At 35.0% G+C, this 20,364-nt stretch overlaps 2 protein-coding genes across 2 annotated transcripts in view; one reads left to right on the top strand and one right to left on the bottom strand.

Moving 5' to 3' along the window:
- Positions 1–20,364, top strand: part of LOC111505566 (uncharacterized) — a 55,604-nt gene that overhangs the window by 7,247 nt on the left and 27,993 nt on the right. The gene's annotated exons all lie outside the window — the stretch shown is intronic.
- Positions 1–20,364, bottom strand: part of LOC111505568 (uncharacterized) — a 32,069-nt gene that overhangs the window by 5,166 nt on the left and 6,539 nt on the right. The window contains exons 2-7 of the mRNA XM_074184420.1: positions 16,795–17,118; positions 16,554–16,727; positions 15,561–15,767; positions 15,227–15,395; positions 11,706–11,880; positions 7,352–7,595 (exon numbers count right to left, since the gene is read on the bottom strand). Of these exons, the coding sequence (XP_074040521.1) occupies positions 7,352–7,595; positions 11,706–11,880; positions 15,227–15,395; positions 15,561–15,767; positions 16,554–16,727; positions 16,795–17,118 (1,293 nt within the window). The remainder of the gene's footprint in view (positions 1–7,351; positions 7,596–11,705; positions 11,881–15,226; positions 15,396–15,560; positions 15,768–16,553; positions 16,728–16,794; positions 17,119–20,364) is intronic.

Consider the following 20,364-nt stretch of genomic DNA (forward strand, 5'->3'; position numbering starts at 1 on the left):
ACATTCGTACAAGCTTTTTCAAGTATTGGGTAGTTTAAATCAAAAAGCTATCGTTGTGTGACACAAGTTATTGAAAAATGTTTCATGTAAGTGGGTCCGAAAGCAGTACCTGTGGAAGTAAAGCATTTTTCGTTGGATTGTAGACTCTGACAAAATCTGAATAAAGAGGAGAGAAATAAATTGATATCTAGCCAAAACATTTTCAAATGCAAGCTTCAATTAACCAGCTCTAATCTGAAGAATATGAACTTTAAAAACTTTAAAATTAAAAAAAAATTATTAATTAGTTTTTAGCCATGAGACATTGAAACAATAAAAAATTAGAAAAAAAAATTGTAATATATTTTTTATAAAATATAATTTTCAATTGTCAATAACAAAATAGAAAATAACAATTTTTTTATTTTGACAACGGTAATCTATTTTTTGCCTATTAAGGATAACTTCACCAAAGGAAAAAAATACCAGGGTTTTAGTTTAATAATTATAGGGATTTTTATATTAACTTTCAATTCAGAAAAAGTTATTAATTAACAAATTTATAATTAACGTTAAAAATGGGATAAAAATTTTTTGACTGCGGATTATTGTTTATTGATGTATCCCAGCATTACATGATTTTTTTATTCCTTAATATTTACATTTAATATGTTTAAATAATTTTTTTGTTTTTATGTCAGAGTGACGAAAGGCGCGCGGAAGCCAGACTACCCGCTTTTGGCTCTATTTTCAGGGCTCTGTAAAAATTATAAATAATCGAGATACAGTTTCGGGTTACGCAAATTCATTGATCGTTTCAAATCTTTTTTCAAATTTCCAAAATTTTGAAAACTTTCCGAGATATTAAGAAAAAACTAAAGCCCCATTTTTTTTCACTTAATTGTTTATAACTTTTGTAATTTTTATCGGCGCGTTTTCGGACCTTCCCTTAAACTCTCTAGGCAAAAATTCGAATCGAAAGACACCTTGGTCGTAATTTTTGGACAGGGCTGAAAAATGTTACAAAAAAAGTACATGTGAACTAGACTATTTCTCACGCATACGTCAGCGGAAGGCACGCTCCTCCTCTCTCGTGGCTCAGTGTTAGCATATACTGTTGACAGTATTATAAAAATCTAACCAGCAAGCACGTAATATTCTTTCATTATGTGAAACGTAACAATAGTAACAATTGGCTTATGTTAGCTATAAAATATGTACATACACAAAATAATCAATAAAATATTCTATTAATAAATAATCTTCCCTTACTTTATCATATCAATATACATACAATTTAAGTAATAACCTAAGCTTGTCTCAAGTTATTCAATTTCAATATTGAATAGTTCAACTTAAAATAGTTTAATTTATCACTTCTGTCGGGCGTCTCGAGACGCACACGTTTTTTTTAGAAATTCTTGTGAAGATCAAGTTACATGTTGAATTTTTGTTACTACACAGGTAAATCATGTCTGAGAGAATTTAGTAATTTGCCCTTCTTATTTGAATAATTTTAAAAAGTATTTTAATTTCGATGGAGTGAAAACTGTATCAATCCGGGCGCACGCATATGGCGCAGGCTGTGACTGCCGTTTAAATCTAAGTACTTATTTAAGCAGCTGCAGCGAAACGCTTTTGTGTAAAATGTGATGAGGTCCTGTTTTTTTAATAGATTGGTTGTAGTTGTATAGTTTCATGATTTGTGTTTAACCTTGATTCAGTTTTATCTGTGTGTTGTTAAATTTATAAATCTAACAAGGACTTTCAATTTCAAAGGCATTGGAACACAAACAGTTTTACAAATATTGCATTGTGCCTTTGTGCACAAATACTTCCATTAAATCACCCAATAAAATATTTATAAGAGTACCTGAAGATGATCGTAATCGTCGAACAAAATGGTTAAATGTATGCAGAAGGAATAAAATGATATTTCACATAATAGCAAAGCTTTTCATGTATGTGAAGATAGTAAATAGTAGTAAATAATACTGTGTAAAATTAACTAAATGCAGTAAAAACCTCAGCTCTCGACAAAAATATCACAATGAACAACAGAAACTTCGATCCAGCAAACGCAAACAGTTCAACATAAATGGAATGGCGACATACAGTATGACGTCACATCCAATGGCTGGGCGTTTTTGATCACGTGACGAAATTTAAATTTTTAGTAAACTTTAGTTGTTTCTATAGAACGAATAGCATTCAAAAAATAGATTTTTGGAAATAAAGGCTATATTACAATGATATCTTTTGATTCTCAATGTAATTTTCGTGATTAAATTTTTATGCAAGTTCCCTATTGTTACCTTCGTGTTTTATCACCGATTGTTAATGTGTATATATATATTGTGTTGAAGTGAATAATTCCCCTTCTGAACTTTTGAAAGGGACAAGATATCGAAGTCGGACAACATTTATATGAAAAGGGAATCATTTTTCTTACTTGTTGATAAAAAAGCGAATGGTATGACATCAAGTTACCGCAGAGAGAGCGCTATAAGCTTTTATTTTTCGCTCGAAAGGTATTCATTTCTCTCTATATAACGACCTTTACTGTTTTGAATTTCTATAACTTGTCGCGTAGTTATTGGTGTATGAATTGGGAAAAATGAAAATTCGTGATTTTGCAACCAAAAATTAGTTACCACAGTTTACACAAAGTTTGTAATGTGTAAGAGAAAGAAACTTTTCTCGGAAATGATAAGTATTAATAAATAGATGTTTATTTGATAATATTAATTTATTCAACTAGTTACTTCAATCCCAGTTATAGGATCTTGACTTTTTGAAAAGAAAGAATCTTCAGTTGAAGATTAGTTTTTTTTTTATTACACGCATTATATTAGCTTCACCTGTATGTATGTTTGTAACTATCCTTTTCATTTCATATCGGGATCTGTATTTGACAGAATTATCGACATTATTGCTTGATCTATTCGCGGGCAGATGGCGCTGTACGTAATCTCCTTGATATATCGACAGTATTGCTTGATCTATTCGCGGGCAGATGACGCTGTACGTAACCTCCTTGATATAATTTGAACTCACTTTACATGTATTTTTTCATTTGAAAAAAGGATTTTTTTTAATTAACACGCGCGCCTGCTGCCTTATTTGTAACCCTGTTTGCACGCCTGCTGCCTTCCTTGGGCTTGGTAGCTGATTTTCAGGCTCCCTCTCCGGAATCGGAAAATATCAATGGTCATTTTTCTAAACAATATACGGCTGATTGATCCCAAAGTTTAGATAAAATAAATATAGTTTAAAAGCACTAATAAACACGCTTTTATAGCATACGAAACTAAAAAATTAAAAATAACTACAGTTTGAAAAATTAAAAACACGCTTTTAAAGTACATCGAATTAAAAAGTTAAAAATATATTTTTTAAAATAAGTTTAAAACAATTACGAACGAAAAATACTAGTATTATTGTAAAATAAAGCGTGGGCGCTTTGTGCCATATTTTTTGTATATCAAACGCTAGTCGCTTTTTTCACATTAATACTAATATTTTCCGTTCGTTATTGTTTTAAGCTTATTTAAAAAAAATATATTTTAGATCGATGTTCTTTAAAAGCGTGTTTTTTAGTTTTTTAAACTATATTTAGTACGTAACATTTTTGGTCTTTTTGATTCTTTATAAATAGGTATATAGCAAAGTGGAAAGTTTTAAAAAAATTAGAAAAAATTGAAAATACCATCTACACAAAAGTGTCTACATAATCTGTGTATATGTTTCTTCGAATTTCAATGCGGAAGAAAAAAATCGAAGTCTCCGGGTTACAAATTGAAAAAGAAAAATTGATTTCTGTGTGAATCATTGTCAGTATTGGATAGAGGTTGTTTGGGATAGTTTTTTTTTTCGGAGTATGTTAACATCTCTGCACGATCTACAAATTTTGCCAAGTTTGTTTTTTAAAAGGTTTTTCCTCTATGTCAAAACTATTTTCCGGGTTCGTTGGTCATGTTCTGGAGATTTCATGCTGATGTTTCGTCTACGACTGCGGTGAGAGGACAGCTGGAGCATTTAGTCCGTCGCCTCATCGCTTTTCATGGAGTCTATCACAGTCTTAGACGAAACGTCAGCATCTGTGCTTTTTTCCTTCTGTATGTTTATATCGGTCGTTGCCGCTAATCCACTATGAGGTCGGTATAATATCGGTATTAATATCGGTATCGGTTGTTTTCTATATTTCATACATTTTTGTTATGGGGACATTCAGAAAAATTGGGGGGAGGGGCAAATATAAGTTTTTCGTTCCGGAGCGCCAGGAACTCTAAGGCCGGCCCTGGCTGTGAATGTTCTGGATATATATCACATCAGTTGTCACAACATGCAGGTCGTGATCAAATCAATTTAATTAATCGATTACATATGTCCTGAAAAGGTACGTAATCATTTAGATTTATCAAATCTAAATTAAGCCGCGGGCGACCGATAAATGAAACCATAAAATCATGTATCGTTGTCTTTTACATCGACATAAAGTTCTCGAAGTGTTCAATTATTTATTTTATTCTCGCATTAAAACGCAGTTTGGATTTTTAGAAGATTTTTGCCCTTTTTACATGTTTAATGACTGAAAATTATCTGTCTTAAATGATTGCTTGAGCAACTGTTGTTGGAAACAGAAAAAAGAGTAATGACTGATGGCATACGGTTTGATCATAAACTAACGCATATTATTAATTATCATTTCCTGGCAAATGTTTAAATAGGTCGACAGCATTTTTTTATGATAAATGTTTTATGATTGCGTTTTTTTTTCAAAAAAAATGAGATATGGATACATACCTACGTTTCAAGAAAATGAACAATTCGAAAAAAAATTCTAAATAGTCATCTCTCCCCACATTCCAACACAGTAATATCTGGCAAATGCCCGCCGCAAAACAACTACTTCTCCGACTAATACCACGATGAACATTGAACCAATCCTACAGACATTTGTGCAAGTTTCCTCACAAGAGACATTCTTGCAGATATTTCTCGTTCCTTCAGCAATAGGACATCGCTGAAATGAATCCAGTGATCACCTGCAAACATTTGTCCATCGAAGTGTTAGCCGGAGAAGTAGTTGTTTTTCGGTAGGAGAAATCTGAGATGTGGATATTTTGCAATGTTTATTATAAAAAATAATTTTTCAATGAATAGAAAATCCTATGTTTGTTTGAAGGTGGTTGACAATGTTTCGTGGTGTATTTCATAAGTTCGGACTTCCATTGTCTAATGTAATATAAATTGATTTGAAATTCCTGAAAAAATATTAACAAAGATTAACCGAAAATAACAATTTTTTTTGAACAAAAAAACTTAAATTACAAAGAAGTAACATAAAACCAAACAACAACCAAAAAATAAAAATTGAAATATTAATGAAAGCTGAAAATTAAAAATTATTATTAACAAAAAATGAAAAATAAAAATTAAAAGATTTCAAACCAAGTTGTCAAACCGTTTCGATTGTTAGTATCCACAATCGTCTTCGGGTGATAACTGGACTTGTTCCTCCGAGATCCGACTATTTATAGGCCATTCGAGTGTTTCACCTATCCCATCTTCTCTCTCTCCGCTTCATTGGTTTTTAGCGGGAGATGACCGTTTGGCGGGAGTTGGTCGTTTTTCGTTTGATTAGAGGTTTCAATATGTTACGTATCTCTACGCTAGCTTGAGTAAATGCGTTGTTGAACAACATATACGCGGCTTCTTTGAATTTTCTCCTAAACCAGTGTTTTGTGGATGATTTCGGCTTGAGCTCACTTGATATTTTGTTGATGAACCCAAACATGCTCTGCTATTCCGGATTTGCTGGTTTCTCCCCGCTGTGTGTGTTTCTTGTGCTCAGCAATGCGAACTTTCAATGACCTCTTAGTTTCACCAATGTATGATTCTCTAAAATCCGATGAAGCGGAGAGGGAGAAGAGGGGATAGGTGAAAGCACTCGAATGGCCTATAAATAGTCGGATCTCGGAGGAAGTCCAGTTATCACTCGAAGACGATTGTGGATACTAACAATCGAAACGTCGTGACATAACTTGGTTTGAAATCTTTCAATTTTTATTTTTCATTTTTTGTTAATAATAATTTTTAATTTTCAGCTTTCATTAATATTTCAATTTTTATTTTGTTATTCCTTTGTAATTTCAGTTTTTTTGTTTAAATGAAATTGTTATTTTTGGTTGATCTTTTTTAATATTTTTTCAGGAATTTCAAATCAATTTATATTATATTAGACAATGGAAATCCGAACTGATGAAATACAGAAAATCCTATGACTGAGATTGACTTAACTAGTTCTGTGAACGTTTTTTTCATTTTGTCACCGTGATAGAGCCAGGCTTGTCTCTTCTAGTGACACAAAGTCGTAAAGTATTTTAAAAATATTTAAAAAAGTGCCGACGAGGTGTGTTTTCGTCCGGAACTTCTATAGAAGTCCACCAATAGGTTTAAGGTTTTTGTATGTAACTATAATTATCAGTGCTTTTTTATATATTCCGAACGAACAGTACGAACTGAATAAGAAAAAAAATCGTGTAATTCAATTTTCATAATTGAAAGTAGTTGTTTCAGTTGAATTTTTTCTCACATTTTTTTACACATTTTCGTTGATGTTATTCAATTGTTTTATCCATTTCTTCGACAATTCACCACTATAAATTTTTGTAGAGATAGAAAGTCAAAACTTTCAAATTTCATCTTTCTTGAACAGTATTGACAGTATTGTGCGCCTGAAGATGCAATAGCATCTTCAGGCGCTACCTATCAGAAAACAACTACTCCCCTGGCTAATACCACGAAGGGCGTTGGATTATATCCGACAGGTGTCAGTGCAGGATTCTTCACAGAAGTTATTCCTGCATATGTTGTTGGCGATACAACTGCCGCAATACATTTTCAATTATTGGAACACACTTGCAAGACCGGTTTCGGGCTGTTTGGTCAATAATTGAAAATCGAATTCCTTCAGAGTATCATTCCTCGAACTAGGCTGAAGCGGACGACAAACGCCAAGTTTGTCAAGTCTGCACTGTCACCTGTCGTAAATAATCCAATGCCCTTCGTGGTATTAGCCAGGGGAGTAGTTGTTTTCTGATAGGTGTCAGTCCAATAATCAAAGTGTAGGGACTTGAGACTGGCCTGAACGAATTGTTCCTTCCGATCTTTAGATAATTTGATTTATAGCCAAGTATGCCCACTGACTGTATGTGAGAATTTGTAAACAGTTTTGTAAACTGTGAAGTGGAAATGTCACATCAAGTATCGGTAAGTTCTATGATATTTTTCAAAGAATAATATCCCACTTCTGATTATTTCTTTTCTCAACGATCAATATTTTTTACTAATTATGTATTATACCAACCCTCCTGTCCATTGAAGATAGGGGTGTCGCTTCCGGAAGGGTGCTTTGGACGAACGCAAACAAAGCGTTCAAGTCACTGTTGACTTTTTTTATTTCGTTCGTCAACGTTTGCGTGCTCACTGTAGTTTTGTCGAATAAAGATATGATGTTCTGGTTCGCCTGGTATACGTTCCTGTATGTTCGGCTGTCGTGGTTCTTGAGTGCCTTCTCCAAGTTTTTGAAGTCCTTGGCTTCTGATCCCAATCTGAATAATGAAAATAAATGTTATTCCGTGGTTGATAATCCATCATATTTCAGACATATCAACGTCAAGTGATAAAAATATTAAACATGATTAAGATATTGCACAGTATCGCTCATTTACAAAAACGTACAATGAGAGAAACGAAAAGTATAGGAAACATACACAACGTTCTACAATATACAGGATACAAAACGTATCACAAGGCAGAACTGCCATGGAAAAAACTTTTCGCAAAATTTTAGAACACGTCAAGTTTGTAAAAATTGAAAACCATTACAAATCCTTCAACCCTCTTAGAAGGGTTATGATCTACCAATTTCTTAACGGGAATGGAGGTCAACTTATACCTCATCCAAGGGGCTTTCGATTCCCTTTTTATTGCACTATTGCTTTTAAAAAAAACGTGTACGTCTCGGGACGCCCGGCAGAAGTAATAACTTAAACTAATCCAAGTTGAAATTGTTCAACCTGAGAAAAGCTCAGTTGTTCTTAAATTTTATGTATATTAATATGATGATTTATTGATTATTTTGTGTATGTATAAATATTATAGCTACCATAAGCCGATTGTTACTTTTGTAGGATTAAATAATGATATTACACAACATTAGTATCATAATTCTCAAGCCACGTTTCTAATAAAAAAAGAATATCACGTGCTTGCTGGTTAGATTTTTATAATACTGTCAACAGTATATGTCTAACAAACACTGATCGTCTGTCCGACGAGAGAGGAGGAGCCTGCCTTCCGTTGACGTATGCGTGAGAGAAAGAGAAGCCAGACAAACTGGCGTCATCACGGGTAGGGTAACGAAGGGGTTTAACCTCCCATAAGAAGTTATCACTTCAATTGATCCACCCTTCAGCAGGTATCGGTACCGTCCAGAAGTAAACACTGTGTACGGCGATATCGGGTAGTCCATTAATCACGTGAGGCTCGGAAGTGGGGGTCCGAAAAAATAACGAAGCGAGATAATTAGGTATTTTTTTAGTTGTTCCAAATAATATTTTTTGATTAACAAGAACATTATAATGTTATTAGTCAAAAGCTGTTGCGTTTGGTATTTCGAAGGCCTTTAACCGTGTGTGGCTTGAGGGTTTGCTGGCCAAACTTCGATGCTTTGGCTTGTCGGATCATTTCTGTGTATGGCTCTTCAGCTTTTCGAGAGAACGTTCCCTGCAAGTGACCGTCGATGGATATCTCTCGAATACTTTCACCATCAACGCTGGTGTTCCCCAGAGATCCATATTGTCTTCAACCCTCTTTTTATTGTATATCAACAAGTTAGTGTAGAAAACAAAAATTCAATATATTTTTTTGCTGACGACAGCACCCTCGTCTCGATATTCCATTTGGATTCCGGCAGCAGGAGGTTGCGTATCTTGATGAAAATCTAGATGATTTCGAATTGAGGTGAAAGTAACCAGGTTCAATTCAATGCCACGAACAAAGGCATTGATTTCTTTCAAAAAGATAAATGTCTCCGAACCGGATATAATAATGCCAGGACAAACAATTCTTCTTTCTGCTTCGATAAGTTTGTTGGGGGTTAAAATGGACACCAAATATGTCTTGCACAATCATGTCGCTTGAATTCCAAAGGCTACTTCTCAAAAGCTTGGAGCTCCGCCCCTAAGCACTAAGCTGCACCACTTGCAACCCTGATAGTCTGGAACATCGAAGAAAGATTGCAGATTTGTCTTCTTTTTAAAGGTACTTTCACGAGAGATGTTCAAGTGACTTGACACATTTGATTCCACCAAGAGCGGTACATATCAGAAATACGCGACTGGCTGTGGCTGCTCATCGTTTTGAGGTTCAACTCAGTACACCTGATTTGACTGTTTAAGAACTGTTTCATATGTGCAATAGACTTCCTGAGAAGGTTTTTCCAAATGAATTTCATCTCCAGCGATTTAAATCCAACGTGAATCGCTACTTTTGCACAGGCACCGCTCTTAGAGCGCCTCAAGGATTTTCCTGTAGTGCTTGTGTTCTGTCCATTACTAAATTGCTTCTTTCTTATAATTTTCTATACCATTCAGAAACAACGTACAACCATCAATGTTTGTATGGATATTTTTGTTACGTTGCTTAATTTGTCACACTTGAATTACATTAGATCAGCTGTTGAAGATAATATTGTTTGAAAGTCTTAATATTTCTAACTGTTTTTTGGGTATATAACATCACACAATCGGAAAAATAAATTAAGCTAAATCAATAGAGAATTTGTATAATCAAGGGAAAGTTCACCCCGAAAAGTTACTGCGTAATATAAACCACTAGAGAGTCCATTTAGTCAGTAACTTGTATTCATAAATTTTGCCTTCAAATTGAAAAAAATACTAACCTCAACTGAATTCTCAAAAAAACATGCACATGTATTCATGTCGACTATCGCATATAACATCTGGACATTACACGCTTTTGACGTATGTCAAAAGAATTCATTTATTTTGTTCTTAGTGTCATCGGCATCGACTACATTGGTCATTAGCCTCGTGTCCTGAGTAGGCAATGTTAATAACTCCTCGAGCCATCTAGGGAGCATCATGACTATTCGCAGGCTCGAGAAAAATATCTGGTCGAGGTTGGGATCGAACTCATCACCTTCCAGTCGAAAGAATTGAAGCTATGTGTACAATGTGCTTGTTTCATGATTTTTGGTTTGGTAGTAATTTCAAATTGAAAAATTGTGTACTTTGTTTCAGCTCTCTATATAGCGTTGTTTTCCCGTAATTAATTATTAAAAATTGGCCCGTGACGTCACGGGCCTAGTCCCGCTTCTTGTTCGATTGATCAATAGGAACAATACAAATAATGAACATTGCCAAATTGTAAAATTCACGGAGCGTATAAACAGTTTCTGATTCATTCGTGATTCAAAGTAAAATCACACTCACTTCAGACAACTAAATCTAAGAAGAAAGTGTGAGAAATGCATTGGAAGGAAAAATAAATTATACATGAGATCCAAAGAACACAAAACGCAATAAAAACGTTATTTTTGAAATATCTCCGGCAGTAGACATTTTCATGTTGATATCACATAAATTTTATAAATGAATGTGTATATGAATCCGTTAACTTTTAAATTCATTAAAAAATTCTCCATATGAAAAAAAAAATGTATTCGAAAACCATGGTTCGAAGGCTCATGAACCATAATAAAATAAATCAATTATGCATTCATGCACCCACCAAAAATAAGAAATTCAACTATATATTAGCCATATTGCCACCCAGTCAGCTATCTCTCTTGAATGTATGAGACAATGTACTCTTTCTAATGTTTCATAACTTCGTATTTTTGTTAAAATAATTGGTACCTACTTGGCAACACCGCTGTAGACACGATCAATTTTATTCGTCAACAGACACGCGGCCAATTTAAACTCTTACTTCTCGGATTTTTCGTTTTTCTGCAAATATAAAAGAGGTATTGGAACCGATTAGGCTCGATAAGTATAATTTACCCCTAACTCGATCAGTCTATAAGCAAACCAGTATCATTTTCAATAGCATCAAACAAGCCCATTTGAGGCGAGTTTTGAAGTGAATTTTAGGTTTTGATAACGGAAAAGGATTGTTTTCCGAAACATTGACCACCAAAGAAAGCTAAGTATTGAAATTTTATTTTTTTCGATTCGTACGCAAAATTCATGAATACGACAAGTTACTGACTAATTGGACTCTTCCGTGGTTTATATTACGCAGTAACTTCAGCAAACTCTGTTGACTTAACTTTGTTTATTTTTTACTGTAGAAGGTTACATACCCAAAAAAAATTCAGTATGCATTAGAGATAATATTCTGAGAATTTTTACTTTGTATCAAAAAATACATATTTATGATTTTGGATAAGGGGATATTATTGGTGTTTCAAAGCAACATATCTTCTAGATTTTAAGTAACAAAGTAGCACTGGATGGAGAATCAAAAGCCCTTTTCAATGTGTTATCACTCGACCTCAATTACCATTTGAAAAAATTGATGGATGACACCCCGGCTTGACGAGACAATAAAAGACCCAGAAAGGAACAACTATTTCCCAATTGAAACCATCTGGAAGAAGTTATCATTTTTTATTGTATTCTTCATCTTACCTTTTCTCCAGCATATCGATGAGTTTGTTGAGTATGTCACTGATTTGGGTCTCTATCTGAGATTCGTCCTTTTGCAATCTGTAACAGCTTTGTAGAAATACGTCTTGGTTTGTGAGTATTTTTTCAAAATTGTCGTTTAATTTCTTCTCAAATTCATCATAACGATTACTTGAATCTGAAAAGCATTATGTTGTTATTTACCGCACCACTTGTTGTTTCAAATATTTGTTCCTTTTTTATGAGTACTTTAAACTGTAATATCTCAGTGAATACGTATTCACTGACAAGAGTGCATTTTAATAAATGCACTCTTGTCAATGTCGATTAATTTCGTCAGCATAACAATTGTGTGATCGGGATTCGATGAAGTCGACGAAGGCCATTTTTGCCTGGTACTGATTGGCGAAAGTTTTACCAGTGTGAAAGTTATCGAAGTGCTTGAAAATACGGCAATCGGTTGGCGAGAGGTCTGTGCAGTATGGTGGGTGAGCGCTCATTCCCTTCAATTTTCGGACGGTGATTTGTGAATCGTGCGGACGATCGTTGTCGTGGAGCAGCATTGGACCTCTTCTGTTAACCAGTGCCGCTGGTGACGCAATTTCCGGTATATTTCGTGGCTTTCCTCACAATAGGACTCTGCTGTGATGGTTTCGCCCGGTGGCATAAATTTATAGTGAATCACCGCTGACCGCACCGCCTGCCGCTGACCACCGTACCCATCAACAAAATTTCATGGGTTTTCGCCTGTGGGAAGTGCCAGGGTGGCTCATTGGTGTCCAACCAATGGTTCTGATCGTCTCCTGTTGTCGTATAGGATCCACTTTTCGTAATACGTGGCAAGAGGCAAAAAATTAAAATGTGGCAAAAAATTAACAGCATCACTACATAGATCATGTACCACGATAAAGTAGAATAAACATTCATTGATATTTCGAGCTACAATAACACATGACATTAAAACAAAAAAAACTTTTGAAACAACCCAATAGTTTTTTAAACTACACTTCATTAGCAAAATAGTGTTTCGCTCTTGAAAGCCGTAAATAGTTGAAACAAGAAAAAGGACCAAGCGGGTATGATGACTTTCCTTATGAAGACACCATTTATAGGATCAACAGAAAATTCAAGACCAGTCGTAAAAGGGCCGAATGAGAAATCGCTTTCTATATTTTTACTGCCTTCACTACAAAGCCCCAACTAGCTTTTACAGAAGCCCAAAAGCTCTCTTGAGCAGAAAAAATTCTTATGGCAAAAGGATTACTGTGTTATGCATTTAAAAAAATCAAATATTCTGTTTGTAGTCCTCATAGTCGTATAGTCGAAGTAAACGATACTGTGCACACTTGAAGTTGGCGGTACTCTCAAAGGCCAAAAAACCAATGCATAGAAATGAACCGGCTGCGAACTAGTCCACATTGACTGTAGAATTGGTAGTTCGTATTGGATAATTTTTACTAACCGAGTTTTATGATTGGCTGAAGTGTCCTAAAATTGAATTTGAAGTCATGTTACGGTGACGAATAGAAATCGGGGAATGCGGGGATGGTTATTGCCGTCGTGCCATCAATGTTCACTTCAGGAACTGATCGCAATTTGAGTGCAGTTATGATTACTTAAAATTTTTGGATTCTGTTTGAAATGTGGCATCCTTGTTCACGTACTAATAGTAATAACGAGTGTGATAACAAGGCAGACTTTTTTCAGTGTAGTGATTCCCATAGCGATGGTGAACAATGCGAAAAAGAGATATCAGTGAATAAGATTCGAATGCATTTGAGTATTGGAACATAGAGAGTATGTTTCAATGTATATAAGAATCTACATCTCAAGTTTGGTTTCGAGGCAAACAAACTATTACAAGCAACATCAGATTTGACCAAAATTTCTTTCTCAACTGTACGTAAAATAGTCAGAAACACACCTTATGAACGCAAGACGCGATGTGATACAGGATTACCAAAACCTTCAGATGTTCGTCTAATAAAATCATTGAAAAAAACAATATACTACTGTTATAAAACATTGAGATTTCTTCAACTGAAATCATAAAGAAGCAATTGAATACTTCCGGCCATAACATGAGCTGCTATGACAAAACTCTTCAGAATTGGATAAATAAACTAGGATTTAGATTTGAAATAATAAACAAACGTCAAGCAGTTATGGAAAGCAGAAGAATAGTTGAATTGCGTAACAAAAACTAAATGTACACAAGAACAACCGTAAATATTCTATTTGGCCGAAACTTGGTATGGCACTCACGACACAGTTAAGAAAAGGTGGACTGATGGTTCAAGAATGTGTACGCCTAACATGTCTGCAAACAACGGAGCGTGACTAATCATTGTGCATTGCAGAGAAAGTAAAGAATGGGTTGCGAATTCTTTGAAATTATGTGGAAAAAAACTTGAGGACTGCAATGTTGACCATCATAACAACATGGAGGCTAATATTTTCGAGGAATGGTTTGAAAACACTATGATCCCAAATTTGGATGCAAATAGTGACAACGCTTCTTATCATTCCTGGCAGCTCATCAAAGTATAGAATAAAAATTCGAGGAAAGATGAAATACAAAGTTTTTTGATGGATAACAATTTCTATTTTGAAGATTACTATGCCAAAAACCAACTACTTGAAGTTTCACAGACAAAAACATTTGAAAAAGTGAATGCATCAGGCGTAAAAATAACTTCCCAAAATTTGATAAGAAGGTGATAGAGCTAATTAAAGAAGAAGTATCTAATATTACCAAAGAAAACTGGCAGAAATGGATTAAAAAAGTAATTTTAGTTGAAAAAGATTATATGGAGATTGTACACTTCCATATTAATGGTGGAAATGAATTCATTATTGATTTAAATGACGGCAGTGATAGTGAAACAGATAATATGGAAGAGGAAGTGTCATCATCATCAAACTATTTATGATCAAGTTTTACTCAAATAGCCAACAACTGATGTGAAGAATGAGAGTATGAGAGATTAGGATCTTTGTGACAACTTCAAACGTCGTCTTGTAGATAAAATAATTCAGTTGCCAAAGTATTTTGAAAAACTGTAGTGTGTAGTAAATATGCTGACTTAAATGTTTTAGTCATCTCCTGATTATGATTTAGTTGATTAGCGAAACGCACGTCGAGAGAGTGTCTTTTTGTTCTAGTGTGGAAAAAGTGTTTTTAATAGATTGATAGATGATGCAAGAAACGAATACTGCATCAGTGATGCAGTATTTACAAAATCAATTTATTTACAAATGTAAAAATCGAAATGTCAACTTGATATTTAATACTGGATCTGTCTATCAAGAGTGCCGTAGGTCGAGTGTTTGTGCGAAAATATTTTATATAGGAATGGTGTACAACTGATTGCCCCGGGGATTCTAAGCATCTCGCTCTTTTTCATTATTTCTATCAGATGATTAGGATGGTTGATACCTAAAGTTCCTAGTAGTTTTCAATATAATGTTTTTCTTGTTTGTTCTACTAACACCCGAAAAATACTACGATACTGTCAACTTACCCAGCGGTATATCAATTTCTTTATTTGACAACTTTCCAATCTGTAACATCAGTGCTCTTACGCCATTTTGCATTTCGTCCTTAGTGCTATTGACAACAAATGCAATCGCTTTCAAGTCATCTTCGGTAGTATCACTGTTTTTCCACATGTCTGAATTCATATCTGCTACCTTAAAACGGAATTTTATTTCAAGAAAATATTTACCCAACGATTATGAATAATAATGTTATCTGTAAAGCTTCTAGATCGGTCACATATAATTCCAGTCCAAATATTGATATGTTACGAGTTTAATAATAACCTAAGCTATTCTGAACGAACTACGATATTTTACCTTGTTCGCATAGTTATTGAAGTCTTCTTTCAGTTCTGCTTTCATTTTCTTCAACATGACATTGCTGTCATCGGATATCTTGAAATGCTCACTAGTTTTGTTGTCGATGTACTGAAGGTTTGAGATTATGTTGTCGTGAAGCTTGTTCATGGATTTTCTGGCATCTAGACTGGTTCTGCTCAGCAAATTGAAGTTGTCTTTTGAAACCTGAGAAAGATAGTTGATAGTTACAAAAACAGAAACAACAAAAACAAAAACCATTCCCGAGACTGGACAGTCTGGGGTTGGTGGCTGGGGGTGAACAGAAATGTCCACCATAATATACCTCTTGGAATGAGGCTGAACATAGCAGATCACCTCGTGATGTAATACAAAGGCCAAGGCGTAAGCGCATTTGCGGCGCCGAGGCCAAAAGGAGAAAGAGAGTGAAAGAGACAGGAGTGGCAGTGCAACCCCCTTCTCCCCCACTCCACCTCCAACAGCAAGGGCACTTCCTGCAGTGGGCGCCAAGACCTCTGCCATGAATAAAGGCAAGGAACAGGCTGCCCCTGCAGGAAAGCTCCCTCACTTGTGCACCTCCACGGAGGGCACCCCAAGAAGGGGTGCCGCGCAATGACAGTTATGTCGCTGCACTTTCTAAAACCTTCGCGGAGGCAAACGTGAGACACCTGAAGGTTGCTAAAGAGAGTGTGTGTTCGGCGAGTCTTGGCCTACACCTGCTAATATAAAGGAGAGGTCTCTTAGTGACCTGTCCACCTTCCTGGAAAGGACAGGATGGACGATGACCTAGGAGGACAACTCATCGGGAGGATGTTCAATGGGTCACATGTGGCCTAGGTAGTGTGGGAATACACTCACCCTCCCTACTCTACAGATACAGATACAGAAGATTGTTGTTGAAAAACGGAAACTCCAATCTTCATTACATTTCACTGTTATTTATGTTAGTTGTACGTGTCACGAATGACATTTATAATTTTGGAACATACTCACATTCAAAGCAGTTTCTGTGATGTTGATGAGCTTTTTCTCCATGTTGGTGTAGGTTGTTTTTAAATCGTCAATGGCGAAGATAGCATCGGAAAGTTCGGCTTCAAAATCAGAATTTCTTTTCGATAAATTTTCTTCGATTTTCTCCAAACGTTTCATCGTTATATCTGCTTTATCCTAGATTTTCAATGTATGTTTTACATTATTTTAGGTTTTATTACAGTTTTATGGGCATTAAACTTACCTGAATTTGTCCAAAATTAATTTCATGCTTCCGCTCCACATAATTAAGCCTGTGCAAGATACTGTCGTAAATGGAATCTAGTTTTCTGTAAATATTTGTACCTTCTATGTCGTCTTTGAAGGTTTTTGTGCTGATGTTCTCAGATATTTTTCCTAAGTTGAGCATGACCATCGCTTCCAATCTCATTATTTTGCTGTCTAGATTTTCCAGCTTTCTGTTGTACTGGTCGAGCTTGACTTCCAAACTTTGCGAAAGTTGCATGGAGTACACGTTATCCAGATTGCGAAGTCTTTCTTCTATCGATGCCAGAATGGTGTAGGTGTTCTGGAAAATAATGGATTGCTTTTAACGATTGTTCTTTTACCATTTAGAAAAGAAAGAAATCAAAAAAAGTACTTCATGAGAAAGAAAGAAATCAAAATGATGTGTCTTTCAACAGATACTTTCGAACTTTGGCCATCTTGTTGCAGCTACATACATGTGTCAAATTATTTGTAATTCATTCAGTCTGTTTTGCCAAAAAGGCAAATGTTTCCGAACCGGATGTAACAATGCCAGGACTGTCAATTTCGCTTTCTGCTGTGATAAGTTTGTTGGGAATTAAAATGGTCACCAATGTGTTTTGCCACAATCATGTAGCTGGAATTACAAAGGCTGCTTCTCAAAAGCTTGGAACACTGTTCCGAACCAGAAAACTGTACACACATCAGCTTCATAAAGCTCAGAGCAAACCTTCTTTGGAGCATTTTTCTCATGTGTCTAGCTCCGCCTCTAAGAATACCCTGAAGCTGCTGGATTCCATCCAGAAAAGTCATCCGCCTGATTGGAGACACAAACATCACTTGATAGTCTGGAACATCGAAGAAAGGTTGGAGATTTGTCTTTCTTTTATAGATACTTCACGGGAGGTGGTCAAGTGACTTGGCACATTTTGTTCCACCAAGAGCGGTACATATCAGAAATACACGACGTACTGTGGCTGCTCATCGTTTTGAGGTTCAACTCAGTACACCTCGAACTTGACTGTCAAGAACTCTATCATTTGGAGAACTGCGTTTATGTGGAATAAACGTTATGAGAACATTTTTCCAAGTGAATTTAATCTCCAGCGGTTCAAATCCAACGTAAATGGCCACTTTCGCACAGGCACCGCTCTTAGAGCGTCTCAAGGATTTTCCCGTAGTGCTTGTGTTTTGTCCTTAAAAAAACAAAAACTAAATGCTTGGGCAGGAATTTTTGGTAACTATATAGGACCATTCTTTTTGTTCAAAATGGTGTACTATAATTCATTTTGATGATTGATGGAGTTATGACAAGTATTAACAGATAAAGCATATCGTAATGTCAAAAATTTTACAGAATTGAAAGACCTTTCAAGTGAGGTCTCACTCGACTATTATTTCTATTCGAGGTTTTTTATGTGAGGGTTGTTGTGGGAAGGAGGTGGTTGACAAGGTGTTGATTTTTTCGTGGAAATGTTCCCCGCAAAAATAAACGTGTTCACGATATTTTACAGTTTCAAAATTGAATGCCCTAAATTCAGGAGATAAACAAAACAGTTTTAGTTTACTCCTGATTATGCTAATTTGTTTAGCGAAACGCGCATCGAGAGACAGTGTTGCAGTTTTGGTGCGGGAAAAATGATTTCATTAGGTTTATAATTTTTTTTATGAAAAATGTATCTAAATATGATATAAAACAATCTCTGCGTGTGTGATATTTTGCGAAAATATATTTAACTCACAGAACGAGCGATTTTTATGAGGTGTAAAAATAGATGTTAATTTGCGCGGCGTGCATCGACGATAAGTTCGAAAAATTGCATTTTGTTTGGAGGAATTTGATCCTCTTGACAGTTTTATAGGAGCGAACCCGAAAAAATTTAATTTGTCTGAAAATAAAATTCAGTAATATCCGAATCGTTTTTATGTGTTCCAAATTTCATGGAATTAATTTATTTCTTGATTATTGGAGGATTACAAATTTAAAATTTTATTTCAAATCTGGAATGATGCAAAAATAAAAAATAAAAAAATAAGATGACCTCAGGTCCAGACAAAATTCCATCATTTCTATTGAAAGACTGTCTGAGAGTACTAGTTTATCCCCTACAAATTCTTTTTAATCTTATCTTGAGAACGTCAGTTTTTCCTGTACTTTGGAAAACTGCCAAGGTTTGTCCAATACATAAAGCTCCAGATCGAAATGAAATCAATAATTATAGACCTATTTCAATCCTAAACAACTTTGCGAAGCTTCTAGAAGCAATTCTGTATAGTCGTATCTATCAATCCTCTCGACATATAAAATATGATCACCAACATGGTTTTGTAAACTCTAGATCCACCATCAGTAATTTAGCTGTTTTTAATCAATATTTATGTGAATCGTTAGACCGTAGAGGACAAGTAGATGTGGTGTACACGGACTTCTCTAAAGTATTCGATAGGGTCAGCATTGAGTTACTAATTTGTAAACTTTCTTGCATGGGTTTCAATGAAATTTATTGTCAACTTTTGGAATCATACCTTAGCGGACGTAATCAATACTTATATTATCGCGGCTTTTCTTCAGATGTGTATTTAGCAAACAGCGGAGACCCGCAAGGATCCAATATGGGTCCCTTATTGTCATAATATGCTAACCTTGACCTCTCTGTATTTCAGTCTGGTGAGGCCAAAACTAGAATATGGGTCCATTATATGGAATCCAATATACCATCAATACACATCAGCAATTAATAGAGTCCAAAATAAGTTTTAGAATGACTGGAACTTATCTTCCAAGAAACTGTGATTACCTTGATCTGCTATGCAGATTTGACTTCGTAGCCTTAGAAAAAAGAAGAAATCAAGCATCTGTTTTATTTCTATATAAGCTATTGAATGACAAATTGAATTGTCCTGTACTATTATCAGAAATTTATATCTTTGTTCCAAGAATATCTTCTAGGCATATCAATACTTTTTTATGTAAAAGAGCACAAACTAACTTAATGTTGGAATCACCAATCAATTTGATGTGTCGTAATGCGAACAATCTTTCTACTAACATCGATATTTTTTGTTGTAGTATTTGGGAAATTAAAAATAAGTCTCGTGCGTACCTATAAGTCATTTATGTTTTATATATCAAATAGTATTGATCTTATATCAAATAGTATTAATCCTTCAAGTATGTTAGTTTTCCTCTGTAAATGGTTAACTGTTGGGCAATAAACGCTATTATTATTATTATTATATTTGATTGTTTCAAAAGTTTCGTCCGTTAAAATTTCATATGTTTTTGTAGCTCCATATCTCAATAAATATTCATTCGATGGAGAATTTAGTACTCTATACATTGATGCTGTTCATTTCTTCTGAATTTCAGTTTTTTGTCCTTTTTGAGCTTATAATTATATGGTGTTTAGCGATTTTCGGCCAATTTTCCAAATTCAATTTAAATTGAACCAAAGCGCTGTCGAAACAGCCCGTAAATCAATCAGGCATTTAGCAATGAAAGTGTTAATGGACGTTGTTTTGCGAAATTACATTCCGGAGATTTTAGGTTCGAAGATGAGCCCCGAAG

The sequence above is a fragment of the Leptinotarsa decemlineata genome, unplaced genomic scaffold, assembly GCF_025532065.1.
Source record: "Leptinotarsa decemlineata unplaced genomic scaffold, Ldec_3_MD MMD2_tig00026354_RagTag_RagTag, whole genome shotgun sequence".
Taxonomy (NCBI): Eukaryota; Metazoa; Arthropoda; class Insecta; order Coleoptera; family Chrysomelidae; genus Leptinotarsa; species Leptinotarsa decemlineata.